At 60.4% G+C, this 26112-nt stretch overlaps 7 protein-coding genes across 7 annotated transcripts; 3 read left to right on the top strand and 4 right to left on the bottom strand.

Moving 5' to 3' along the window:
* Window positions 1-639: 639 nt before the first annotated feature.
* Window positions 640-2016, bottom strand: VTJ83DRAFT_4487 (uncharacterized protein; the record flags this gene model as incomplete). Its single annotated transcript, XM_071010981.1, has 3 exons — window positions 640-1087; window positions 1155-1374; window positions 1470-2016. 3 exons carry the CDS (start codon window positions 2014-2016, stop codon window positions 640-642), a joined length of 1215 nt encoding a protein of 404 aa, XP_070865937.1.
* An 884-nt stretch (window positions 2017-2900) lies between these two features.
* Window positions 2901-4306, bottom strand: VTJ83DRAFT_4486 (uncharacterized protein; the record flags this gene model as incomplete). The annotated part of the gene is made up of 3 exons (XM_071010980.1): window positions 2901-3433; window positions 3520-4129; window positions 4220-4306. 3 exons carry the CDS (start codon window positions 4304-4306, stop codon window positions 2901-2903), a joined length of 1230 nt encoding a protein of 409 aa, XP_070865936.1.
* Window positions 4307-6541: 2235 nt separating this feature from the next.
* On the top strand, window positions 6542-8044 carry VTJ83DRAFT_4485 (uncharacterized protein; the record flags this gene model as incomplete). The annotated part of the gene is made up of 3 exons (XM_071010979.1): window positions 6542-6768; window positions 6855-7062; window positions 7127-8044. The coding sequence occupies 3 exons, from the start codon at window positions 6542-6544 to the stop codon at window positions 8042-8044; spliced, it is 1353 nt and encodes a 450-aa protein (XP_070865935.1).
* A 3107-nt stretch (window positions 8045-11151) lies between these two features.
* Window positions 11152-13403, top strand: VTJ83DRAFT_4484 (uncharacterized protein; the record flags this gene model as incomplete). Its single annotated transcript, XM_071010978.1, has 4 exons — window positions 11152-11310; window positions 11377-11579; window positions 11643-12044; window positions 12137-13403. The coding sequence occupies 4 exons, from the start codon at window positions 11152-11154 to the stop codon at window positions 13401-13403; spliced, it is 2031 nt and encodes a 676-aa protein (XP_070865934.1).
* A 323-nt stretch (window positions 13404-13726) lies between these two features.
* Window positions 13727-15595, bottom strand: VTJ83DRAFT_4483 (uncharacterized protein; the record flags this gene model as incomplete). The annotated part of the gene is made up of 4 exons (XM_071010977.1): window positions 13727-13918; window positions 13983-15249; window positions 15304-15346; window positions 15535-15595. 4 exons carry the CDS (start codon window positions 15593-15595, stop codon window positions 13727-13729), a joined length of 1563 nt encoding a protein of 520 aa, XP_070865933.1.
* Window positions 15596-16607: 1012 nt separating this feature from the next.
* Window positions 16608-17789, bottom strand: VTJ83DRAFT_4482 (uncharacterized protein; the record flags this gene model as incomplete). The annotated part of the gene is made up of 5 exons (XM_071010976.1): window positions 16608-16616; window positions 16702-16821; window positions 16886-17268; window positions 17424-17446; window positions 17521-17789. 5 exons carry the CDS (start codon window positions 17787-17789, stop codon window positions 16608-16610), a joined length of 804 nt encoding a protein of 267 aa, XP_070865932.1.
* A 1748-nt stretch (window positions 17790-19537) lies between these two features.
* On the top strand, window positions 19538-24924 carry VTJ83DRAFT_4481 (uncharacterized protein; the record flags this gene model as incomplete). Its single annotated transcript, XM_071010975.1, has 6 exons — window positions 19538-19607; window positions 19878-21993; window positions 22099-22644; window positions 22738-23421; window positions 23527-24775; window positions 24841-24924. The coding sequence occupies 6 exons, from the start codon at window positions 19538-19540 to the stop codon at window positions 24922-24924; spliced, it is 4749 nt and encodes a 1582-aa protein (XP_070865931.1).
* Window positions 24925-26112: the final 1188 nt, after the last annotated feature.

Genomic DNA, 26112 nt, shown 5'->3' with positions numbered 1-26112 from the left:
AGTCTGACAGGAGGTTTGCCAGCCGAGGGGGGAGGGGGGGGGGGGGGGGAATCGAGGTGCATGTTGTTCGGGGATGGGGGGTCGGGAGCCATACATAAACAGCCGCGTCGAGGACAAAGCTAAAACCACGCGTGTCGCATCGGGCAACGCGGACAAGGACGAACAATGTCGTCAGGGCGAGCTTTGTTTCGGTCCGGAAGTGGTACACACTGGCCTTTCATCGCTCAGCCTTCCCACGCAGCTCATTTCCCAAGCCGGCCCAAACAAAGGTGGCGACTGTAATGGTTGACTCAAGGAGGACAGCAAGATGAGGCAGGTCCTCATCAGCTGTCTAGAAACGAGAATATTGATGTTGGGTATGATATGTGACATGATGACATTGAAATACTTTCATGAAGCAGCAGATCAACCTAGGCTCCAAACCAAGAGAAACAACCTAGACCAGGGATTTCCATTTCTGTTGTATTTTTGATTCCATCAGAGCAAGGTAGACAGACACAAACGCAAGACAGGTATGTAGGTATCGTACAACAAACGAGGGAGCGTAAGGGGAGGGGGAACGGGAGGGAAAGTCGCCAAATAAGGGAAAAAGAAAAAGAGAAAAAAAAAAAAAAAACAAGAAAAAAAAAAAGCCTTCGATCATTTCGGCTTCTGGGCAAACCAGAAATAATAATGGAAGTACCGATGAACGGTCATGTCCTCCAAAGCCTTTCTGGCATGGGCGACGGTGACCTCGGCCTCGAGCGGAGTCATGCCCAGAGCGGCCATAGGCCGGCCGGAAAGGGCGGGCAAGATGTCCTGGACCGCCAGCTTCTGGTACATGCCGATGACGCGCAAGGTCTTGTCTCGCGCCCAGGGGCCGATGGGCACCTTCTTGACGATGCACTGAATGTTGACGAAGCCGGCGTCGCGCAGGTACGACTCGAGCTCCGTGCTGATGGTGATGTTCATGCCGAACTTTGTGAACGCCTCTTGGCAGAGATCGTACGTGTACTTGACCGGGTCATCGTTGGGCATGGTGCTGTCATCGCAGAGCACATCGGCGCTGAACTCTTGCAGCTCGACCCAGCCGCCGGGCTTGAGGCTCCTGGAGGAAGAGCGTCAGACAGCGTTGCCGACGGGAGGGGCGGCTGCTGTTGGGTGATTCCACTCACTCGTAGGTGTAACGCAAGACCTTGGACACGTTCTTCAGGATGGCGGCCGTGAAGCGGAAGTGCACCAGGTCGCAGTCCTTGTCCAGCCACTCGTTGCCTTCGCAGTCGTCGACCAAGAAGTCCACGTTGGGGGGAACCCAGACAGGCTGGACGGGCGATATGTCGATGCCGCGGACGCGTGCGTTGGGGAAGCGGTCGCCCACCTCGATGGCCCAGATGCCTGGGGCACGGCGGATCCGTCGTCAGCAAACAAGCCTTTGGGAGGGGGGGGCGCAAAAAAGCGATGCAACTAGGTAGCAAGGGCCGCCAGCTTACCGGTTCCCGTGCCAATGTCCAAAATCTTTTGGGGGTGCTCTCCAATGGGCGCGTAGAAGAGCTGGCCGTCGCACAGCTCCATCATCATGACATGCTTCATGTCCTCGCGCATGAGCTCTGTGTCGTCGTTGGGGATCGGGTAGCGGCCGTTCTTGAAGTGCTGGTATCGGCGGCCGTTTTCGATGGTGTGGGCGTAAACGGACGAGGTCACGCTGGTCGACCCCGCCGACGCTGTCTCGTAGCCATCGGTGAGCTCAAACTCATCCTCCTCGTGCACGTCGTCAGGGCCGGCGGGCACGATGCCTGAAGGTTGCTGCAGCTGATGGCCGGGGAGGTTGATGCCGCCGGACGCAGGAGAGGCGGGCGCAGGAGAGGCGGGCGCAGGAGAGGCGGGCGCGGGAGAGGCGGCGGCGGGCTGAGTGGTGGTGGGTGGTGGTTGGGTAACGGGCGTTTTGGTTGCGGCAGCCGTCGTCGTCGAAGCGGGGGCCTTGCCGGCCTGCTGCTGCTTGGTTGGCTCAGGCGGCGGATTGCTTTGGTCGCTGGCCATTGCGAACAACAGCGCAGAAGCCGAAGGAAAAAAAAAAAAAAACCCGTTAGCGAGGAAAGCGGCTAGGTGGGTAGACGCAGCGGATGCGGGCTGCTGCGGGCTGATGCAGGTGAAACAAAGAAAAAGAAAAAGAGGGTGGTGTCAGATCTGGAGGTCGATCATCGGATCGGACTGCATTTGATGAAGAGGATGCAGCGAGAGGGAATGAATAACTACGCAGTCGTTAAGAGAACGCGGATAGTTAATGTATAGCAGTGTGTATGCTTGGGTGGAATTGGTGGAGAAAACCTGGGATCCTTCGCTCGGAGGGAGGGGGGCCCCCCTGGAGACCACGTGCTATGGGTGGTGCCGTCCCGCTTTTTCCCCTCCCGGGCCGCTAATGGAGGAGCCAAGCGAGACCCTGCCACCAAGACGAATTAACCCGCAGCCGGGGAAGTCAATCACCGGGGAACCGACCCGAGACATGGAGTTCCCACAACAGGCTTCAGCGCTCCACCCGGGAACGTTCCATTCCAGGACGGGACGCACGCCAACGCATCCGACCAGGCCCGTTCTCAACAGGGCGTCCCCTCGGCATGTTACCTTGCCGTACACAGCAACTAGGGTAACGTTGGTCCAAGGGGTGCCTTGTCGGATATCCTCCGCTAGTGTAGTTATATACTATAACTAGTTGCGCAGCACATGCTTGTTGTACATTGTACATACATTGGTCTCCGCTACGCGGTGCACCACCACGTATAGTACACAGTACGTGGGTATATGTACATGTAGCCGGCGACGACAAGGAAAACGACAGAGGGAAGGTCTATACTCGCACATAGTTACCCCCACGTCACCCCCCACCCCCCTCCCGCCAACCAACAACCCCCCCCCCCCCCGGCCCCTCATGCTTCCGGCCCATGTCCCTTCTTCACCATGGTCATCTGGCCCACCGTCTCGAGATCCATCGACAGCTCGGCCTCCTTGAGCGACTGGTTCACGGCCTTCTCGCCGCGCTCCACCATGTCCTTGTCATAGGCCGCAAACACGTCGCGCCGGTTCGCGCCGGCATCGCGAATCTGGAGCAGGGCGTCAAGATACTTGGTCGCGTCCAGGATGGCGTGCTGGAAGCCCTGGCCGCGGTAGGGGAGCATGGCGTGGGCCGCGTCGCCGGCGAGCGTCACGCGCCCGCCGCGGTTGTCAAACGGCCGCGACGCCCACACCCGCATCTCGTTGATGTAGGTGTCGCTGCCGTCGGGCGTCCAGTCGATGAAGGACTGGAACGGCGCGGCGAGGCCCTTGGTGGTGGCGCGCAAAAAGTCGAGCGCCTTTTGGCCGTAGGTGGCATCCTCGGGCGTGACGAGGATGCTCTTGCGCCAGATCTTGACCCAGAACACGGTCCATTGGCTCTTGTCGTCGGGCGGGTGGGCGTGCATCACTGGAAGGTAGGTAGGTAGGTAAGCGGTCAGCCACCGAGAACCGCAAAAAGAAAAAAAAAAAAAAAAAAAAAAGAGAAAAACATACCGCCGCTGCCCCCGACGCAGTCGTTCGCAAACACGATGGCCGTCACGGGGTGGGGCTTCATGACAGCATCGATCTTTTCGGGGTCGCCGTACCTGGCGACGGCCATGGCGAAGTAGAAGCCCGAGTACCGCGGCTTGGCCACCTCGTCGCCCCTGAACAGCAGCTCCCGGAGCTTGGACGCAACGCCGTCGGCGCCGAGGACATAGTCGGCCTCGTACGTCTCGCCGTCCTCAAAGGTGAGCTTCACGGGCCCGTCCTCGCCGCCTTGCTCCTCCAGGCCGGCGAGATGCTTGTCCCAGCGAATCACGCCGGCGTCCTGCAGGTCCCGAAGCAGCAGGGCCCGCAGCCTCTGGCGCGACACGCGCCTGGCGCCCGGGGTCGGGTTCGTGAAGATGAGCTCCCCCGTCGAGCCGTTGTACGCCGAGATGCTCTCGACGCTGGCGTCAAACGTGAGGTGGGCGTTGGTCAGCGCCTCGGGGAGACTCGCGACGAGCTCCTCCGAGAGCAGCTTGGTGAAGAGAGGCATGGCCCAGTGGATCAGGATGGACCAGTCGCGAGGGCGCTCGCCGTGGTGCCTCTCACGCTCAAAAATGACAACGTCGAAGCCGTTCTGCTCCTTGGGTCAGCTTTGCCTCTGTCTGCCCCTCCCCGGCACGCGTAGGTCCATCGAATAGAACCCATGGCGTCGAACAGCGCTCACCTTTCTGAGGCCGTGGGCCACCAGCAGGCCGGTCAACCCGGCGCCGATGATGGCCACCTTGACCTTGGGCGCTTCGGGGGTCGCCATGGTAGAACAATCCTGGGGGCTGTTGGAAAGGCAGGGAACAAAGCGTCACAAGAGAATAGTATCACGGGACAATCGCTGCGACGGGCGAGAGAGAGGTGCGATGGGAACTCGAAGAGCGGAGGAAAGGAGATGAGCGACGCTAGCGCCATCTTAATGAGAGCGGAGGGTGGCAGGTCGAGTGTGCATGGTGGTGACGAACCCAACACGACCCGGTCCTTGGATATCCCAGCGGGCCGGAACGGGGGGCGTCTCTCCGCGACGACTCGGCATTTTCCCTGTTTTTCTTCTTTTTGCTTTTGTTTTGGCTGGGACCATGCCGTCGGGTTCTTGGAAGTGGGGAAGGGGAGGAGGATTGAGGAACGGGAGGTGGGGGGAGAGAAGAGGGGCGGGGAGGGGGGACGGGACTTGACCACCTCTTCTGTTGAGCTCGTCTGTAACTCACTATCCCCCCTTGCTGCCCTACACTACACAGTACAGGTACGCAGTAGTCAACTACACAGTTACACCGTACATAGGTTATCACTCGTACCACTGCCACCGTGCACTACCTGTCCACTAGGCACTGTGTACCGAGTGGTGAACTGCGTATGCGGGAGCCATGACGGGAGCGGGAGAAGGGGGCCGTTGGGCGGCTGGAACCAGTTTCGGTGCTCTCCGTGAGAGCCCTTCAAGGCTCGCCTCCGGGGGGGGGGGGGGGGGGGGGGAATATTCGACCTGGCGGCCAATCGGACCGACAGAATATGATTACAAGGCCGGGAACTTCCCCTTCCTGACAAACCACACGGCGCTTCGAAACCTAGCCTCTTGGGCTCTTGGGCTGTTGGGAGGAGGCGGGTTGTCAACACAAGCAGGGCTGATCTGTTCTTCTGACCCGGATGGTGCCATGGGAGCCAGGTTGAGCTCGCGGGGGACCGGAAACGGCCAGGCTAAGGGGAAACTATCGACATGATGCGCAAGTCTCAGGCGTTGGGTCGTTTTCGTGTTCTCCTTGTGCCACTTGCAACGTACATACATGGTATGTATGTACATACACGGATGCAGACGCTAGACCAGCCACCAACACAACGCTCGAGATCGGCGATAAGGCGAGCTGCTGGCGTGATGGAGGGATGCAAGTTTGTTGTTGGCTCGAAAAGCGGGTTCATCCCACCCCCAAAGCGGGACTTTGGCTTTGCAGACAGCCCCACATCGATCCCTTCCCTCCCCCCCCCCCCTTCCCAAATGCGGGGACTTGGCGCCCGCAACCCTGGGAAAGGTCCTGAGCAAATGGCCCATGGCAGCTCCAGTGTCGTATTTCTTGGCATTACGCGATACCCGTTCGGATTTGGCAAAGCGGACGCTAACGCAACTACGGCTTGCATCAGGTACAGCCTTGGTGAACGCCAACACTAATTAATACAAAAAATGCCAGCACGCCAGCCAACACGCCAGCCAACACGCCAGCCAGCACGCCAACGCAGAGATAGAAGAATTCACACATATAGTACACCGCATGTACAGAGGGGCAAGACAAGGCGAGAGCCCAGAGTTACAATGTGTAAGCATAGATTTCATTTTTTTTTTTTGATATGTTTTCGTTCACGGAGCTTGTTGCATACGTACCGAGTACAGCGCATGTAACGACATAGGTAAAGTTACCTATCTAGGTAAGTACCTACCTAGGTAGGTAGTTATAGTGCTGTGTATGTATGTACCTAGGACCTTCGGTGCTTTCGAGAGGCGGGCCCGTCTTGGCTACGCAGTAAACGACGTATGACCTGACCTCGAGAGAGAAAGAGGTACCGTTCGTTACGCTGTAAATTACATATGCCTTCCAGGTTCTCTGCTGTTAGTTGAGGTACCTCTAGTTACCGTTACTACCATTACCGTTACGGTTTCGCAGCAGCTGCCATGACACGGGGACCCACTTACCTCTCCGGGTTGGGGTTTGCTTGTTTCTTGGAGCTCAAACCATCCGCCAGCAACCCCAGGAAATCCAACATCATCACCACCGACGGCAAAGACACCCCGGGACGGGTCGAATTGTTGTGCTGGCTCGACGTGCTGTCGCTCGGCTGGCCGAATGGAGATGCGCTCGGCATACGATCCTACCCTGTAATCGAACCCTCCAACTCCCAACTCCCGGGCTGCTGCCAGGCCTTGACCTCCCTCCCGCCGTCGGCCCGCCTCTCGCTGTCCAACGCCCTCGGACCGCCGACAGCACAGCAACACCCGTCGCCGTCGCCCGTCTCCATGATGCCCCACTCCGACAGGCCGCCAGCACCGGGCCCTCCCCCGCCGCCGGCCGACGATGCCAAGCCGATCGGTCCGCCCTCGGGCATCCTGGCGATCCCGTCGCAGTGGAACTCGGAGCAGGGCCTCCAACAGAGCCTGAAGCAGATCGGCTGGGACGAGAAGCGCGAAGACGGCAACAGGCTGAAAGGCGTCCAGCTCATCGACGCCGTCCGCCAGAGTCTGCATCTGTGGGTATCGCACCTGTCCTGCTTCTGCTTCACCGGCCGGCCGACCATGGACTCACACGCCGCCCCGGCCCTCGTCGTGCACGCAGGCCCGTCAAGACGTTTGATACCGCGGCCATCTACTACCACAAGTTCCGCGTCCGCTTCCCGAGCAGCGACTACAACTATGAAGACGTTGCCCTGGCCGCCCTCTTTGTCGCCTGCAAGGCCGAGGACACCATCAAGAAGTCGAGGGAAATCCTGTGCGCGGCCCACGGCTTGCGGCAGCCTCACGATCGCAAGACGCCGGACGACAAGGTAGCGCGCCCTCGCAAAGGCCCGTCGAGGTGGAGATTTCCCAGAGGCTGACCGTCGCCGGCAGATGTTCGAGGCGCCCTCCCGCCTCATCATCAGCCTCGAGCGCCACATGCTCGAGACCATCGGCTTCGACTTCCGCGTCCAGTACCCCCAGAAGCTCCTCATCAAGATGGCCAGGAAGATGTACCCGCGCGGCGACCCCGCGAGCGACGGCGAGGGCAAGGAGTTCCTCCGCGTCGCCTACAACATGTCCATCGACATGTACAAGACCTTTGCGCCCGTCAAGCAGACCACCTTCACCATGGCGCTCGCCATCCTCGAGCTGACGGCCCGCCTCCTGGGCACCGACCCCCGGCGGACCCAGCCCTTCCAGGACGCCGCCTCCTGGCACAGCAGCCGCGCCTGCGTCTTGGAAACCATCCTCGATCTCCTCGACCTCTACACGCGCTTCCAGAAGGGCACCAAGGTCGGCGTCCGCTTCGACCTGCAGACGTTCATGGACGTCAAGATCGAGCTCAACAACCTCCTCGCCGCCGAAAAGCGCGAGCGCTACGCGGGATGGTGCGACCGCTGCGGCCCCGACGCCGCCGCCCCCGCCGCCCCCGCCGACGCCCGGTCCGCGACCCCCGGCTCCGCCACCTCCCCGGCCGCGAACCTGCCCGCCAAGCGAAAGATGCCGCCGGCCGAGGGGACGCAGCGCTTCATCTTTGATGCCGACCAGGCGCGCCAGGAGCAGGCCGTCGTCGCGCGCTACTTTCACGACGAGTACGAAGAGCACGAGATGGAGGTGGAGGAGCCCATCCCCGAGCCCGAGCCTCCGCGGAACCCGGGGCGCGGCGGGATGGGGAACCCGTCCTACCGAGGCCCCGGCCCTGGGGAGCACGGACGCATGAATCATCCAAGGACCGGCAGACAGGGCCATGGAGGTGGCGGGAGGAGGGATCGAAGGGGTGGTGGTGGTGGTGGTGGTGGTGCATATTGAACGGTTGAGAGAGCCGAGGAGAGAAACGTGTATGTATTTTTATTGGGGGAGCGTCTTGTTGACAACTTGCTGTTGTGATACCCTGCAACTCCGCCACCCTTATTTGCTCGTCGGTTTTCAACTTGCGGGTGCCGGTTCTACGAACCCTGAAATGACGACGGTTCCTCTATGTTGACATGTGTTTCCGTACCCAAATGTGATTCCTTTCCCCTTCCTGCGCTGTTCACTTGAGCCACCAAACCATGAACATCCATCCCACCTATGCCTGCCTCCTTTATCCGATACGTAGCGTACAAGCATGGCTGCCGTCATCGCATATGGCTATACGGCTCGTACGCCGTGTTCGCATCTCTCATCGGCCTCTTCGCACCCAAAGCCATGAGCGGAACCCCGACGCTCGGTCCCGACCCCGTCCTCCCTCCGCCCCCGGGACCAACCGGACCGCGCATAGCCCCGACCGCGCCGGCACGCGTGTGCTCGTCCGGAGCAGCCCGGTCCTCATCCAGGCCTTCAGACCGGCTCAGGTCCGGCGAGCTGCTTCGCGAGCGATACGGCTCTTGCTGCAGTTGCTGGAACCTCTGCTGCTCCCGCGACGGCGATGCCCGCCCTTGCTGTCCAATCTGCACGTACTTGTGCCTCGTCGCCGACCGGAACAATCCCGGCCTCCCCGCCTCGGCCTCTGCCGGCGCCGCGCCCGCGCCGCGCCCCGGTACTCGCCCCCGCCGCCATCTTCCCCTCCGAGGCCGCCCCCGTCCAGCTTGACGTCCCCAAACAGGCTGCTCGCAGGCCGCGGCCGCCGCCGCCGGCGGATCGCCCGGTACGACGCGACGTACACGGCGCACGCGGCGGCCGCCAGGAGACCCGCCGCCACGCCGAGGGCCACCGGCGCCGGGCCCAGGGCCGCCGCCACGCCGTGCTCGGCGAGCTGCGCGTTGAAGGCCCGCGCGGCGCGCGACCCGACGGCGGCGCCCGCGGCGGCGCCCGCCAGCAGGGCCAGCGCGGCCAGGCCGGAGCCGAGGGCCGCCCAGGCGGGCGAGACGAGGAGCGCCTCGGCGGGGGCCAGGAGGAGCGAGACGGCCGACACGATAAAGGCGGCCGACATCCACCGGCTGGCGCCGGCGTAGGCGGCGACGGCCGCGGGGAGGTCGCCCCCGCCGAGCGGCAGCGACGTGGCGCCGAGGGGAGGCGGCGGAAGGGGGAGAAGCGGGCGCCGTAGCTGGGCGCGGCGCACTCGGCGGTCCCCGAGGGGTAGGTGGCGCACGCGGTGAGGAGGTGGGTGGTGGTGCTGGCGGGGAGGTTCAGGCCGGAGGCGGAGAGCGGGGCGCCGACGTAGTCGGTGTTGGCGAAGGAGGTCAGGGCGGCGAGGTAGGTCGACGTGGCGGTGATGGGGGCCAGGGAGACGTCGGCGGCAACGGTGATCTGGCGGGCGCGCGAGGTTAGACGCGGGGGCTCTCGTTCCGAGCGCCGGGAGCAGCGCAGACGGGAGCGAGGTGCGACAAACCTTGAGCCAGTGGACCGTCAAGAGGGCGCCGTTGAAGCCGCCGAAGAGGACCAGGCATGCGAGCAGGAGGGCAACGCAGTTGCAGGCGACGGGGATGATGGTGAGGAGGGGGCTGCCGGCCGCCATGGCTGTCGTCCGAACGACGTTGGACGTCGTCGGCTTTGAGACAAGCGAAGAGAAAGAGGGCAGAGGAGGTAGCCGACGCTCGGAAATCGGCGACATCGAGAGCGAAAGTCTCTAGATGGGCATGGCTTCACCGGGGGAGGAGGAGGGGGCACGGGAGGGCTTTTACACAACGTCCGGTCGCATGTGCCCCGTGCTGGTCGCGCCGGGCTGGGACAGGTCGTTCAGATATCTATTTGAGGCGGTCGTGCGCAGAGGGCTTTTTCTTGGACAAGTTGTTTGTTGAATGTCAGCCCGAGCCGCCCACCCGATGCTGAATAAGGGACTTCTAAGGGTGGTGTCGGTTGACAGCGAGCATGGGTAAGGACCCGTGTACTGGTGGTAAGTCGGCCGCAGCTCAGGGGCCAGAGGCGATTTTGCCAGGGACGCCGCCGCGGTGCAGCGCCTTTCATGCCGGGTTCCTGCTCGGTTCCTCGCGGCTCCGTGGTAAAGATAGCATGTTAGCCGCCAGGCGCCGCACTCCCGCGCAGGTCGCGTGGCCTCGCTGGGGGCGGATCATGCACCCAAGGGGGGGCGCACGGGTTCGTTTCGAACCATGCATCTGCCGGGGGGTCGCAACGTGGTGTCCGTTTTTGAAGTTGCACCAAGATCGGAGATCTCGCGGACCAGCAGGCTCGTGGCGTTGGCTCGTGGCGTTGGCTCGTGATACTCTACGTGCTGCTACACCCGTGGGATGTCCGATTACCGCCTCGTGAATGCCCAGTTATGGCCATGGATCCCAGACGGTCATGAACGAAGTAACACGACTTGATCAATGTTCGTTCACGCTGTCATTTGTCTGCAGCCCAGACAGCCTGTATGCGGGTGTACCATGGGTACAACCTTGGATCTTTGCCCGGTCAAGTAGTGTACCTAGATCAGCTACATCCGCTGGGGCCGGATCTGTTGTGCAACCGGCGGCGCAGCGAGGGTGCGGCGGTGCCCTTGAGGGCCCTTGAGCTTGAGAAAAACAAGTCAAAAAGGTCCCAAGCGAAAGGCCGAGCCACCGGAACGCATCTTTGCCGTCCCAAACGGACCCGCGCATGCGGCCCGGAGGCGGTGGCCCCGCCCATTGGCCCGCCCGGAATAGCAACCGACGGCCCCCCCTGGATTACACGGTGGTATCGGTAGTGTTGGGGTCGGCACCACGGCGGCAACGGGACCAACAAAGGAGGTCTTACAGCAGGACCACCGGGCAGCATGCCGTACGCATCGCCATCCTCATCGTGATCTACCTGCACGGTGCTTTGGGCGGTGAGGTTTTAAATACGGCCCTCTCCCGCCGGTTGAACGATGGCTTCGTCCGAGAGGTCATCCAAGAGGAGCCTAGGGAACTCTTTGCTCACCACGAATACACACATATAATAATTACAGAGAGAGAGAGAGACCGGAGAGAGAGAGAGAGAGAGAGAGAGAGATACAAAGAGCAACAGACACATTCACCATGAGGTCAACAGCCAGGGTAGTAGTTCCGCTGCTTGCGGCATCTGCTCGCGCAGCCCACTACGAGGTCACCGTGGGACAAGGGGGCCAGTTGCGGTTTGACCCCGAAGTGGTCCATGCCAGCATCGGAGACACGATACGGTACAACTTCTTCGCAAAGGTGAGGCAGCGCCGCAAGGCCGTCCCAACCCCTCAAAGCCGCAGCAGGCATGCTAACGACGAACAGAACCACTCCCTTGTCGAGTCGAGCTTCGCTGCGCCGTGCGAGCCCCTGGAGGAGGGCATCTTCTCGGGGTTCGTCCCGACGGACTCGGAGAACACGCCCTCGGCCACCTCCTTCACCGTCACGGTCCGCGATACCAAGCCGCATTGGCTCTACTGCAGCCAGGGCAAGCACTGCCAGAGCGGCATGGCCCATGTCATCAACCCGTATGTTGCGGTTTCTCCCCCGTGATGGATGGGCAGCCGCTGACCCGACCGACCGCCGGCCAGACCAGCGTCCGGGAACAACCTCGCAGGATACAAGTCTGCCGCCGCCGACGTAGCCGTCACAAGGTCGCCCGCAGGCCGCTCTCCCAAGGGGGGCATCCGTCGCGTCGACGTCGAGGTCGGCAAGGACGGCAAGCTCGAGTTTTCTCCCAAGGAGATCCGCGAGCCCCTGGGCACCGTGGTGCGCTTCAGCTTCCACCCCAAGAACCACACCGTGACGCAGGCCGCCTTCGACAAGCCGTGCCAGCCCCTCGGCGAGGGTGGCTTCCACAGCGGCTTCATCCCTGTCTCCACCTCCCCGTCGGGCGCCGTCTTCGAGATCGACATCTCCAAGGAGGGCCCGATGTGGTTCTACTGCGGCCAGGGCGCCCATTGCCAGACCGGCATGGTGGGCGTGATCAATCCGTGAGCCTCCGTTCCTGGCCTTTTCCTCTTTGCTCGCTTCCCCTCCGTACGTATGTGGTCGCTGACCGCTTTTTGTTCCCCTCCCTCCGCAGCCCTGCCAACAACCCCGAGCGCAACCTCGACGCTTTCATCTCGGCTGCCAAGTCGGCCCCGACCACCACCACCCCCGACGCCGCCCCTCTGGTCGGCATCTTCAACGTCAACGGCACCACCGTCACCAATTTCAAGGGCCCCGTCATGCCGCTCAACATTGACACCGACCCCAACGACGCCCCGACCACGACCGCCTTCACCCACGCCACCACCTCACCCCTCAACCACCCGCCCGCCACCACCACCACCACCAGCAACAGCAGCAGCAGCAGCAGCACGCACAAACCTCCCATCTCCTCCCAGACGCTCCCTGCCGACCCCGCCGACATCCCGCCGTGGTCCCTGCCGCACGCCGGCGCCGGCAAGCCCGCCCGCTACAACTGGGCCCCCTCCCTCTCCCGGCCGGCCGCCGAATCCCTCTCCCTCACCTTCCGCATCGAAGACGTCCTCCTCCACCTGCTCTGGGAGGGCTCGGCGCGGCTGGAGCCCAACGGGTCCTGGGCCGGCGCGCTGCCGCCCGCCCTCGTCGACACGGTCGCCGCGTGGACCGCGCAGTCCCTGGTCCAGCGCGCCACGGCCGCCGAGGTGCTCCGGCGCTACGGCCACCCGGTGCCCGAGGGCTGCGCGTACCGGCTGCCGCCGGCCTCGCCGGACGGAACCGACGGCGCCGGCGGCGAGGTCGGCGGCGGGGTGGGGCCGTTCCTGACGGCGCTGGCCGAGCTGAGCGCGGCGGCCATCGGGGCGCTCGTCGACGCCTCGGCGCGCGTCGCCGAGGCGGACCCGTTCCTGGTCCCCCTGCTGGCGACGCAGGTGGGCGCCAAGAGCCGGGCGGCGGGCGTAATCAACATGATGCAAAGCCGCATGGCGAGCGTGGCGCCCAGGGAGGGGCCGCTGCCGGCGGCGCTGGCGTGGAGCTTCGTGGCGAGCCGGTTCGTCCAGGAGTGCCCCGGCGGCCTGCCCGAGAAGCCATGGCCCGTGTTGGCGCTGGCGGGGAACCAGGTGGACGAGGACGGGTTCGTGGTGAGCGTGGATCTGGAGTACGAGGACGCGGCGGGCGGTGACCGGTGGGTGGCGTGGATGGGGCCGTGGGGGTTGCTCGAGTTTACAAAGGTGACGGAGAGCGAAGGAAGGAAAACGGCGCCGGTGCCGGAGGGGTGGTTGGGGCAAGTTTGGATCGCCGTGGTGAGCAAGAAGGACGTCGATATGGCCGAGCTGCATAGCCACATGGTGGCGGGGCCGGCGTTGGCCTGGGTAACGGAGCTCTGATGTTTCCCTTCGTCCCCCCCCCCTCCTCCTCCTTTGAGGTTGTGTATTTTTAGTGCTTATGACCTAATGTTGTTCGGCATCGTTGTATGCCTACCTGTCTAGGCTGGATGGAGCATTTGGACGGAATCGGCGCAAAGGAAGTCGGAGAAATGGGCCAGGATGGGATGGCAGATAGCTTTTTTTTTTCTTCTTTTTTCACACGAGCAGTTCCCTCCTCCAAATCACACCATGAATCGGTCCTTGTGGCGCCGTGTCGTCATTCGTTGTATTGGGTCGTCAAGATGTCACGATCAACCCGGCCGGCCGCGGCCTGCAGCGCTGCATCACAGCTTGAAATCGGCGTTTGTCTTCTCCCACCCCGCCGTCCTGTCCCCATGCAGCGCCACCTTCTCGGCCAGCCTCGTCTTGAGGCCGCGAGGCCGGTCGGTACACAGCTCGTACATGGTGGATAGGTTGAACAGGAGCGTGTGCGACGACCGGCCTGCGTCGACCATCTCCTCTAACAGCACCCTTCCCTGTCGAGCGGTTAGCAACGCCGGCATGCACGCCAAGGGATGGGAAAAAGAGCCGGAGACGCACCTCATGCATCCTGCCCACGTACAACAGGCAAACCGCCAGGTTGACGCCCACCATCTCATCATCCTTGCTCGTCGGGTCTTCGCGTAGGGCTGTCCACTTGTCCAACGCCGCCTCGTACTCGCCATCCGCCATATCGCACAACGCGTCCATGACTCGTACGGCCGCGCCCGTCCCCCGCGCCCCTCCCTGAGCAGCCCCATCCCTGCCAGGAAAACGTTCAAGCGTCAGGCATTCCTTTGCCGCTTGCACGTCCCCAAGCTGCAGCCACAGCAGCGCCTCTCTCACCCTCTCCATCCCGCCCCCGGATCCCCGGGGAAGGGTGCGTAGGTGCTCCACCGCGCCCGCCAAGTCATCCATCTCCGCCAGCGCGCCGGCGACACGCACGCCCAGGTCTGCCAGCCGTTCGCGCCAGACGGCAGCTTCCGTCTCGGCTCCTGCGGCGGCGGCGGTCGCCAGCCGCATCCTTGCCTCGCGCGCCAGCTCGTAGTAGCTCATTACCGCTCTACGGGGGTCGCCAAACCCAAGAGCTTGGAGGCGGATGGCGAGAACGCGCAGGGGCCAGGGGACCAGATGCTGCTGCTGCTGCTGCTGTGGTTGCGGTTGCTGAGGCGGCGACGGGCCGGGTTTCTGCCTGGTTGAAGAACCATGGCCCGCCGTTTGCGAATCAGCAGCTGCTGGGGCCGGAGCGGGGGAATAGTAGTAAAACGCGGAGTGCAGATCGCCCAGGGCCTTCACCTCCTGCGCCGCAAGCGACGTCGCGTCGATAAGCGTCAAGCATGCGAGGCGGCTGTAAAGGAGGCGGAAGATGCGACGGTGGTCCGTGGGGTCCAAGGGTCCTTCGGGCGTGGCGTCATCAGGCGTGGAACTGAGGGCGCGGGCGACGGCGATGGCGGCAGCGCGGAAGTGGCCGCGGGCGATGAGCTCGTCGATACGAGTGTCCGGCCCCGGAGGAGGGTCCGGAGGGCTGCGAAACGGAGACGGGACGTTGGCCTGGGTCAGGGGGTGGTAGATCTCGGGGCGCAAGAGGAAGGAAAAGTCCTTGGGCCCGAGACGCGGAGTAGATGGCGCCGAGCTGGGGATCCGCTTGCCGGTGACGTGCGGGGCTGGAGAGCGAACGGGGGAGCGAGACATGGCGGGCGAGGTTGGCCTCGCCGCAGAGCTCGAGGCGGGGCCCGAGGCGGGTTGGAGGCCGGGGCTGCGGGAATGGCTGCGGAGAGATAAGCTCCGTTGGACCTGGTCGGCCACGAGAGGAGAGTTTACGGGGTTGCTTTGAGGCGGTCAGTCGCAAGGATCAGCAAGAAGAGACCGTCGAGAGACTCACTCGTCATCCAGGGGTCCTTTGGTGGAGGAGCGGGGTCGCGTGGCTGTTGGGATGGCGTCGTCAGCTTTGTCAACGGTGGCTGTTTTCACCAGGATGGCGATGCGGCATCGCACGAGACGCCATGGCTTCAACGCAGGGCGTGGCATGGGAGAGTTGCGTTCCCATCACCGGCCGTGGCACCCCTCAAGCAACATCCGCCTCGTAAACAACCATGAGACGTCACTGGCTGACCTTTGACCCCGGATCTGGTTCGGGCATGGCCCCTGGGCGCTGTTTCTTGGGCGCTGTCCATGCTTAGGCGCTCGCTGAACGGTCAACGACTTGCCGTGGCTTGTTGATCTCTTGGGGTGTAGATACGAATCAGTGAGCGGGGCGGGAGCAAGAAAAGAAAAGACACAGGGCGAGGCGATGACAAGAAGTGATGTGATGAAAGGAGGGCGGCCGCGCATTCGCTCATGTGCTCATGAGACCCATACGATGAACCCTAACCCTGCGACATCGGGAGCCCATAAACCCTAACCCTGTTGGCGTTGGCTGCAACTGCAACTCCAAGACCACCAGCGTGTAAGTGTGAGTGTTGCCCCTTTCTATTGTCACGAGATTCGGATAAAGACACCTCCTGAGCTCCTGACGCCCATCACCCTCCCCGTCCAAGTAACGCCCGGGTAAGAATCCGCCAATGAACTGGCCCAAGAGAGGCGCCATTTCCTCCACGAGAGCGTCATCATCCTAGGACGCTACCAACACTCCACGGGGACCAACAAGAGAGACACAGTCTCCTCGGATCCCATCCAATGGCTGTCCAAAGAGCTTCTGGGCGAAAGAAAACATAAAGTCATTGCGTCGTATCTTCGGTCATAAATCAAGCCCTAATATCCTGCTGGCCTTTCTGTCCGCCCGCTTTAGTACCGGGGGATGGGCATCGGCATCTTCTTCTGCTGCCTCTGCCGTCGCCTCTGCAGTCGCCTCTGCCGTCGCCTCTGTTGTCTCGCTGCTCCCTCTCTCCGCTTGCGGCCGAGGCTCCCATCTCGGGCCTATCCCTGTCGCATCAAGTCGCCGCGTTTCACTACCCCCGTTCTTCGCCAGCCGCTGGGGCCCCCGGCTCTCGTCCGTCGTCTCTTTCGCAGGCCCGCGGACCGCCCGAGACGCAACCGCTGGCGTCTCGCCGCGATGCCTCGGAGGTTCGCGATGGGCCGCCGAGGTCGTGGTAGCATGCAGCCCAGCTTCGAGTTCCATCTCCTGTCCTGGGACCCCTCTTTCTCTGGGCGGCGCCGGCGCCGGCACCATAAAGTTCTTTGCGCTGCCTAGCCACTCTGGGTCAAACGAGCACCGAGCAAGATGGGGTCGCCACACGTCCGCCGACGGGATTTCCGAATGGGATTGGGTTGATCGCTTCACCACCTTTCCAATCAGTTCGGCCATGTTCATCTCAATGTTGAGCTTGGTCAGGTACACGAGGGGGTGCACCTGCACGTAAACGGCGTCGTCGGGGAGGGACATCATCCCTATGAGCATGACCTGGAGGCAGGAATCCGTCAGCCGCTGACGACCAAGAGACGTCCGTACTCGGCACTTTTCTCACATCCAGCGAGATGGACAGGCACGCCATGGCCGCGTTGTACTTCCACAGTACCCTGTACTCCTTGAGGCCCCCGGCCACCAGCTTGGTCCTGACGAGCCACATAAAGTAGATGTTGAGCGCCATGTCGATGACGGCGTAAATGGCCTTTTCGGTCCGGTCCCAGACCTCGTTGGCAAACACCCATTCTGGACTCATTTGCAGCCGCGCGGGGATCCAGACGACAAAAACGCTGACGTTGATGAGGCCGAGGGCCATCAACAGGCCGACCTTCAGCCGCCGCTCGCGTGACGGGTTGTACATGATGAGCGACAGCCGATTCGCGAGAATCTGCATGAGACATTGGGTCTTGCAACCAAGGCAGAGATCCCCATCAGCCCATGTTCCTGAAAGCCCAGGTGGGGAGAAGGCCTGGTCGCCGGCGTACCTGAATAACCCATGGGACGACTAATGCCCCATCCAACACCGCGAATGATGTCAGCCACGCCAAACGTCAAGGCAGGAAAAGGGAAAACAGCACGCAGGGTTTCAAGTGACCTACGCATCCCAAAAAAGTACCAAAAGCTGTCCCCCCCCCCTGCGTCAGCCCAAGCCCCCGACACAGCGCAGGCCGGAACTCGGCCTTCGTGCTCACTCACCTCGGCGGAATGATCCCCAACAAAAACAGCCAGATGCAAAGCGACGTGATCATGCACGTCACAATCACCGCCCAGATCATAGCAATGTACACCTTGGCCCGGCCGTTGTGGCGCCAGCGCTTGCTCGACCGTCGCACCGCCTTGGCCGAGACAAAGGCGGCCACGGCCACCGACGCCCCGTAGAAAAAGGCCGCCACAAGCAGCCCGGCAAGCGACGTATCGGGCGCGTCATACCATGGCGGGACCAGCGTTCCCGTATAGCCCGGCATCGGGTGGGTTGGTGGTGGAGTTGGTGTTTAAGAAGAGGGAAGAAGCGCGATGCGGCTCGACATCGCTGCGGCAGGCGCACGTCCCGAGGGAATTTGCCGTTGGGAGCTTGCGTGATAGGATAGGAGCCTTTCCTGGTTGCTTGGTCCGGCCTTGGGTTCGGTGGAACGGAGAGGCGCCGAGTTTGAGCTGCGGATGAGAGCTTCCACGCTCCTCTGCTATCAGGTCCGGGATGGGGGAGCGGAGAAAGTTTTTTTTTCCTTTCATTTTTTTCTGGGTCTGGGTGAAAGGGCTCTCTGAGTGGCGAGAAGTTGGAACACGACACTCGGATGGCGTATCTGTGCTTTGGCCTTCGTCTCAAAACCCTCATGTCACGCCAAGTTGGGGCGAGCCAGGGAGCGCATGGGCGTGAGGGGCAAGGTCTGGGTACCGTCTCATCACGCCGTTATCCTGACTCTCTGGAGGACCCTCGAAAAGCTGAAATACAGCTCACACAAGATTGTGGGTCTTGATGAGCAGGACGAAGGCAAGGCGGTTTCAACGGCTATGGCGAGGTTGCCGGCACTTTCAAATGTGGTTATATGTGAAGGGGACTAGGATGGTGGTGGCTTATGCTGACGTTGCCTCGCCATGCCGAGTCATGGACGGCGGGCTAGATCTCGATGCCAATGTTTTGGCTGTTGCTCCGTGTGCAAGTAAGCAGTTGGGTGGACTCTGAGACGCCACACGCAATCCGTTGCCTCTGTGGTCGGCGTAAGCGATGAGCCAGAAGAAATCAACATGGCATCAATGCCCGTTGTCTACTTTCGCATGCCCTCGCGGAGTGGCTGGCAGAGGGGCGGCGACGGGAGCTTGACCCAAAAATACATCGAGCCCCTCAGGGATCCCAGTCGAGCTGGATCGATCGGTCTCGCCGTTTCCTTTGTCCTTGAGCAATGACGAAAGACATGACATGCTTGAAGACCAGCGGGACGGGTAACGGTGCCAGTCTGCTGGCTCCGTGCACTCGTTTCGTCCCCCATGGGGCCGGGCTCCACGGCGGGACGAATAACCATGAATCCCTGTAGGAAAGGATGTTCATCCAGCGCGCCCACGGCCCCCATCGCCGGTGTGCAAAGACAGGAAGCACCGCGAAGCTGTCATGAGCCCCAGGCCATCACGGCGTGGCAAGGCGTAGGTGCACGTTGGCGGCTGAACTCAGGTAGCGTCCGTGATGCCACGACAACAATCAAAAGAAAAGAAGGGGGACACGGTGGAAGGGGGCCCATCCATTGCCTTGGCCAAACCAAGGCGAGCGCTTCCATGGTGCAACGGTACCTTAGTGCGCTCTCCTGATGATCCCAAGAGCCCAGCCACATCGGCACCGGGCTCCAGGGTGTGACTGAATCGTGGGTAAATGCTGATTGTTCTTCGACGTTTGGCTCCGTGGGCTCTGATCCACCAGATCTATGTTTCAACCTAGATGTTTCCCAAAGATACCTTGAACCCTGTGGGAAGGCGACAGAACAGGTAAGCGGTTGACATGGATCAGACGTCCCAGCTTCCCGGAATAGCAACACCGGCGGGTCGGCCATGAAGAATGAGAAGAACTTCAGAGGAGTCAACGAGAAACAGACGTGACCAGAGAATTATATATACCGGTTTGACCTCCAGCTTTTGGTTCTCTCCCAGATCACTCAGACAACCCAAGCAGGCATTCAAGACAAGATACCGAGCCTATCAGACCAAACACTCTCGCAAGCCGTCTACGATGGCTCGCACCTTCGTCACTCTCCTGGCCGCAGCCGCGGCCATCGAACGGGTCGCCGGTGTCCCCGCTGGTGATTCCGGTGGTCTGGGCTCCATAGTGGGCAGATCGGAGCAATCCCAGCAGGGAGTCGGCGGATCAGGACATTCTGATGAGCGGAGGAATGCCGGATCGATAGTCGACAGTTTGCTAGGGTTCCTTCAGCCTCGCAGAGGGGGTGGCGCGGGTAAACCGGCTACTACAGCTCAACCAACCATTACGGTCAAGCCTACTACGAGCCCGAGCAGTGTGCAGCCGACATTTAGCTCGACTACCGTTAAGCCGGCTTATACCTCGACTACAGTTAAGCCGGCTTCTAGCTCGAAGCCTAAACCGACTTCCAACGGCAGCAGCGATAGCTCTTCTGATTCCGACAGCGATTCCAACAGCGATTCCAGCAGCGACTCCGGCGGCGGCTCTAAGAAGAAGGGCTACAGGGCTGTAAAGCGGAGCTCGAGATCATACGCCAAGCCGAATTCCAAGGCCGGCAGCAATGGGTCTGGGAGTTCCTCTGATTCCGATTCCAGCAGCGATTCCAGCAGCGATTCCGGCGGCGGCTCTAAGAAGAAGGGCTACAGGGCTGTAAAGCGGAGCTCGAGATCATATGCCAAGCCGAATTCCAAGACCGGCGGCAATGGGTCTGGGAGTTCCTCTGATTCCGATTCCAGCAGCGATTCCAGCAGCGACTCCAGCAGCGGCTCTAGGAAGAAGGGCTACAGGGCTGTAAGGCGGAGCTGGAAATCGTACGCTAAGCGGAGTCCCAAGAGCGGCAGCGATGGGTCGGGGAGCTCTGGCAGTGATTCCGACAGCGATTCGAGCGGCCGCTCTAAGCCTAAAAAGAGCACTAGAACTATCAAGCCGACTAGTATCAAGCCGACTAGTATCAAGCCGACCACGACTATCAAGCCGACCACGACTATCAAGCCGACTACTAGTGTGAAGCCGACTACCACTGTCAAGCCGACTAGTGTGAAGCCGACTAGCATCAAGCCGACCACGACTGTAAAGCCGACTACCACTGTCAAGCCGACTAGTATTAAGCCGACTACCACTGTCAAGCCGACTAGTGTGAAGCCGACTACCACTGTTAAGCCGACTAGTGTGAAGCCGACTAGCATCAAGCCGACCACGACTGTAAAGCCGACTACCATTGTTAAGCCGACTAGTGTGAAGCCGACTACCATTGTCAAGCCGACTAGTATTAAGCCGACTACTACTGTTAAGCCGACTAGTATTAAGCCGACTACGACTGTAAAGCCGACTACTATTGTGAAGCCGACTACTACTGTTAAGCCGACTAGTGTGAAGCCGACTACTATTGTTAAGCCGACTAGTATTAAGCCGACTACTATTGTCAAGCCGACTAGTATTAAGCCGACTACGACTGTAAAGCCGACTACTATTGTGAAGCCGACTACTATTGTTAAGCCGACTAGTGTGAAGCCGACTACTACTGTCAAGCCGACTAGTGTGAAGCCGACTAGCATCAAGCCGACCACGACTGTAAAGCCGACTACCACTGTTAAGCCGACTAGTATTAAGCCGACTACCACTGTTAAGCCGACTAGTGTGAAGCCGACTACTACTGTCAAGCCGACTAGTATTAAGCCGACTACGACTGTAAAGCCGACTACTAGTGTGAAGCCGACTACTACTGTTAAGCCGACTAGTGTGAAGCCGACTACTACTGTTAAGCCGACTAGTATTAAGCCGACTACTACTGTCAAGCCGACTAGTATCAAGCCGACTACGACTGTAAAGCCGACTACTACTGTTAAGCCGACTACTACTGTTAAGCCGACTAGTGTGAAGCCGACTACTACTGTTAAGCCGACTAGTGTGAAGCCGACTAGCATCAAGCCGACTACGACTGTAAAGCCGACTACCACTGTTAAGCCGACTAGTATTAAGCCGACTACCACTGTCAAGCCGATTAGTGTGAAGCCGACTACTACTGTCAAGCCGACTAGTGTGAAGCCGACTAGCATTAAGCCGACTACGACTGTAAAGCCGACTACCATTGTTAAGCCGACTAGTATTAAGCCGACTACCATTGTTAAGCCGACTAGTGTGAAGCCGACTACTACTGTCAAGCCGACTACTACTGTTAAGCCGACTACTACTGTTAAGCCGACTAGTATTAAGCCGACCACCACTGTTAAGCCGACTAGTATCAAGCCGACTACGACTGTCAAGCCGACTAGTGTGAAGCCGACTACGACTGTCAAGCCGACTAGTATCAAGCCGACTACGACTGTCAAGCCGACTAGTGTGAAGCCGACCACGACTGTCAAGCCGACTACTAGTGTGAAGCCGACTACCACTATCAAGCCGACTACTAGTGTGAAGCCGACTACCACTGTTAAGCCGACGACCAAGCCGACGACCAAGCCCACTACCAAGCCGACGACCAGGCCGACGTCTAGGTCGACTATTGTTGAGCCGACTTCGGCGTCTAACTCGAGCACGTTAACGCCGAGTTCTACTTCTTATTATAGTACAGTTAAGCCTATATCTACTTCGAGCGAGGCCCCGTACGAGACTACGTCTTCGAGCGAAGCTACGTCTTCAAGCGAGGCTCCGTACGAGACTACGTCTTCGAGCGAAGCTACGTCTTCAAGCGAGGCTCCGTACGAGACCACCACTTCGAGCGAGGCCCCGTACGAGACCACCACTTCGAGCGAGGCCCCATACGAGACCACGACTTCGAGCGAGGCCCCGTACGAGACCACCACTTCGAGCGAGGCCCCGTACGAGACCACGACCTCGTCTGAGGCTCCGTACGAGACTACCTCGAGCGAGGCCCCGTACGAGACTACGTCTTCGAGCGAGGCTACGGCTTCAAGCGAGGCTCCGTACGAGACTACTTCGAGCGAGGCCCCGTACGAGACTACCTCGAGCGAGGCTCCGTATGAGACCACGACCTCGTCTGAGGCTCCTTACGAGACTACATCTTCAAGCGAGGCCCCTTATGAGACTACTACCTCGACCGAGGCTCCCTACGAGACTACTACCTCGACCGAGGCTCCTTACGAGACTACTACCTCAACCGAGGATCCTCACGAGACTACGTCTTCTAGCTCAACTCGTTACTACCCTACTACGTCAAAATATACCGTTAGGCCGAGTTCAAAGACTACAGTAAAGCCGATCTCTACTACAAGCTCGGCATACGAGACTACGTCGACTGAGGCCCCGTACGAGACGACGACGTCGACTGAGGATCCCTACGAGACTGCCTCGACTGAGGCCCCGTACGAGACGACGACGTCGACTGAGGATCCCTACGAGACTACCTCGACTGAGGCCCCGTACGAGACGACGACGTCGACTGAGGCCCCGTACGAGACGACCTCGACTGAGGCTCCTTACGAGACGACGACGTCGACTGAGGCCCCGTACGAGACGACCTCGACTGAGGCTCCTTACGAGACGACGACGTCGACTGAGGCCCCGTACGAGACGACCTCGACTGAGGCTCCTTACGAGACGACGACGTCGACTGAGGCCCCGTACGAGACGACCTCGACTGAGGCTCCTTACGAGACGACGACGTCGACTGAGGCCCCGTACGAGACGACCTCGACTGAGGATCCTTACGAGACGACGACGTCGAGCGAGGCCCCGTACGAGACGACCTCGACTGAGGATCCTTACGAGACGACGACGTCGAGCGAGGCCCCGTACGAGACGACCTCGACTGAGGATCCCTACGAGACGACCTCGAGCGAGGCCCCGTACGAGACTACAACTTCGAGCGAGGCTCCCTACGAGACGACGTCGAGCGAGGCTCCCTACGAGACGACGTCGAGCGAGGCTCCCTACGAGACGACGTCGACCGAGGCCCCGTACGAGACTACGTCTTCTAGCTCGACTCGTTACTACCCTACTACGTCAAGGTATACGGTTAAGCCGAGTTCAAAGACCACGGTAAAGCCGATCTCTACTACAAGCTCGGCATACGAGACTACTACTTCGACCGAGGCTCCGTACGAGACGACTACTTCCAGCGAGGCTCCGTACGAGACGACGTCGACTGAGGATCCCTACGAGACTACGACCTCGAGCGAGGCCCCGTACGAGACTACAACTTCGAGCGAGGCTCCCTACGAGACGACGTCGAGCGAGGCTCCGTCCGAGACTACGTCTTCTAGCTCAACTCGTTACTACTCTACTACGTCAAAGTATACGGTGAAGCCGACCTCTACTTCGACCGAGGCTCCGTACGAGACTACGACCTCGAGCGAGGCCCCGTACGAGACTACAACTTCGAGCGAGGCTCCCTACGAGACGACGTCGAGCGAGGCTCCGTACGAGACGACCACTACATCAAGCGAGGATCCGTACGAAACGACGTCGTCTGAGGCTCCCTACGAGACGACCACTACATCCAGCGAGGCTCCCTACGAAACGACGTCGTCGTCTGAGGCTCCCTACGAGACTACCACCTCGTCTGAGGATCCCTACGAAACTACCACCTCCAGCGAGGCTCCCTACGAAACGACGTCGTCTGAGGCTCCCTACGAGACGACCACTACATCCAGCGAGGCTCCCTACGAAACGACGTCGTCGTCTGAGGCTCCCTACGAGACTACCACCTCGTCTGAGGATCCCTACGAAACTACCACCTCCAGCGAGGCTCCCTACGAAACGACGTCGTCTGAGGCTCCCTACGAGACGACCACTACATCCAGCGAGGCTCCCTACGAAACGACGTCGTCGTCTGAGGCTCCCTACGAGACTACCACCTCGTCTGAGGATCCCTACGAAACTACCACCTCCAGCGAGGCTCCCTACGAAACGACGTCGTCTGAGGCTCCCTACGAGACGACCACTACATCCAGCGAGGCTCCCTACGAAACGACGTCGTCGTCTGAGGCTCCCTACGAGACTACTACCTCGTCTGAGGATCCCTACGAAACGACGTCCTCCAGCGAGGATCCGTACGAAACGACGTCCTCCAGCGAGGATCCGTACGAAACGACTGCTTCGACTGAGGATCCGTACGAAACGGTCACCTCGACTGAGGCTCCGTACGAGACGACTACGACCTCGTCTGAGGATCCGTACGAGACGACCACGACCTCGACTGAGGATCCGTACGAGACGACCACGACCTCGAGCGAGGCTCCGTACGAGACGACCACGACCTCGTCTGAGACTCCCTACGAGTCGACTACTACTACCTTGAGCTCAAGCACCGTGAAGCCGACGACTACTTCTAGTTCTAGCTCGACTCCTTACTACCCTACCACTACTGCGTCAAGCTCGAGCACGGTGCAGCCGACCACCACTTCGACCACAGTGAGGCCGATCACCACTACGCTCTACACGACGATTACCAGTGTTAGCTCTTTCAAGGGCAGACCCGTCAAGACAACTACTAGGGTCGTTCCTTACACGACGGTTATCGTAACACCTACTCCCACTACTCCTGTCCAGACTACGCCAAAGCCAGCTACACCCACCACTCTTTACAAGACGATTACCAGTGTTAGCTATTTCAAGGGCAGGCCCGTCCGCACCACTACTAGCGTCGTTCCTTATACAACCATTTACCCTACTACCACCCTCATCCAAACCACGCCCAAGCCGACTACCACAAGCACGGCTAAGCCAGCTGCCCCTACCACTCTTTACAAGACGATTACCAGTGTTAGCTATTTCAAGGGCAGGCCCGTCCGCACCACTACTAGCGTCGTTCCTTATACAACCATTTACCCTACTACCACCCTCATCCAAACCACGCCCAAGCCGACTACCACAAGCACGGCTAAGCCAGCTGCCCCTACCACTCTTTACAAGACGATTACCAGTGTTAGCTATTTCAAGGGCAGGCCCGTCCGCACCACTACTAGCGTCGTTCCTTATACAACCATTTACCCTACTACCACCCTCATCCAAACCACGCCCAAGCCGACTACCACAAGCACGGCTAAGCCAGCTGCCCCTACCACTCTTTACAAGACGATCATTGCTGTCATTGCTCAAGGAAAGGGCAAATACACGACGATTACTAGCCGCATCCCTTATGCCACCGTTTACCCGACGCCCACCCCTACGACGAAACGTTATTACTGAGACCATGTCTAAGCCGACTGCTCCCAACAGTCTGAAATCCCGCTGCCACCCCTGACAAGAATGAGAGCTCGGCCATGTCGACCTTCGGTCGCCTGCCGCATAGCGACGTTGCGGTTGAGTTAACAGGGCTGTTCTCACTAATACGGCTCGGCGGACCCCACCACAGCTCGGCTTCCGGTCGATGGGGGGAGGGGATAGGGGCTAAGAAAGCAGAGCTTTACCTTGGTGCAGCTCAACCTGGCTGCGTTTCGACGGATCGTGTTGGAACGGTAGAGGAGTATCCTGGCTTGTCTTTAATTTGGTGGCTCTCTTTTCCTCTGTTAATGCGTGCTGTTTTCGAAATAATGGCCTGCTTTGTCTGTTGCCAGGACCGTTCCTTACTGCAATTACCCACTCATATGCATACACCAACGAGCCTTAATTTGCTTCATGGAGGAGCTTGTTGGGCCTTTTTTTTT

Source organism: Remersonia thermophila, chromosome 4 (genome assembly GCF_042764415.1).
Source record: "Remersonia thermophila strain ATCC 22073 chromosome 4, whole genome shotgun sequence".
NCBI lineage: Eukaryota > Fungi > Ascomycota > Sordariomycetes > Sordariales > Chaetomiaceae > Remersonia > Remersonia thermophila.
Note: the sequence above shows the minus strand (reverse complement) of the source record. Positions and strands in the feature narration are given on the sequence as shown.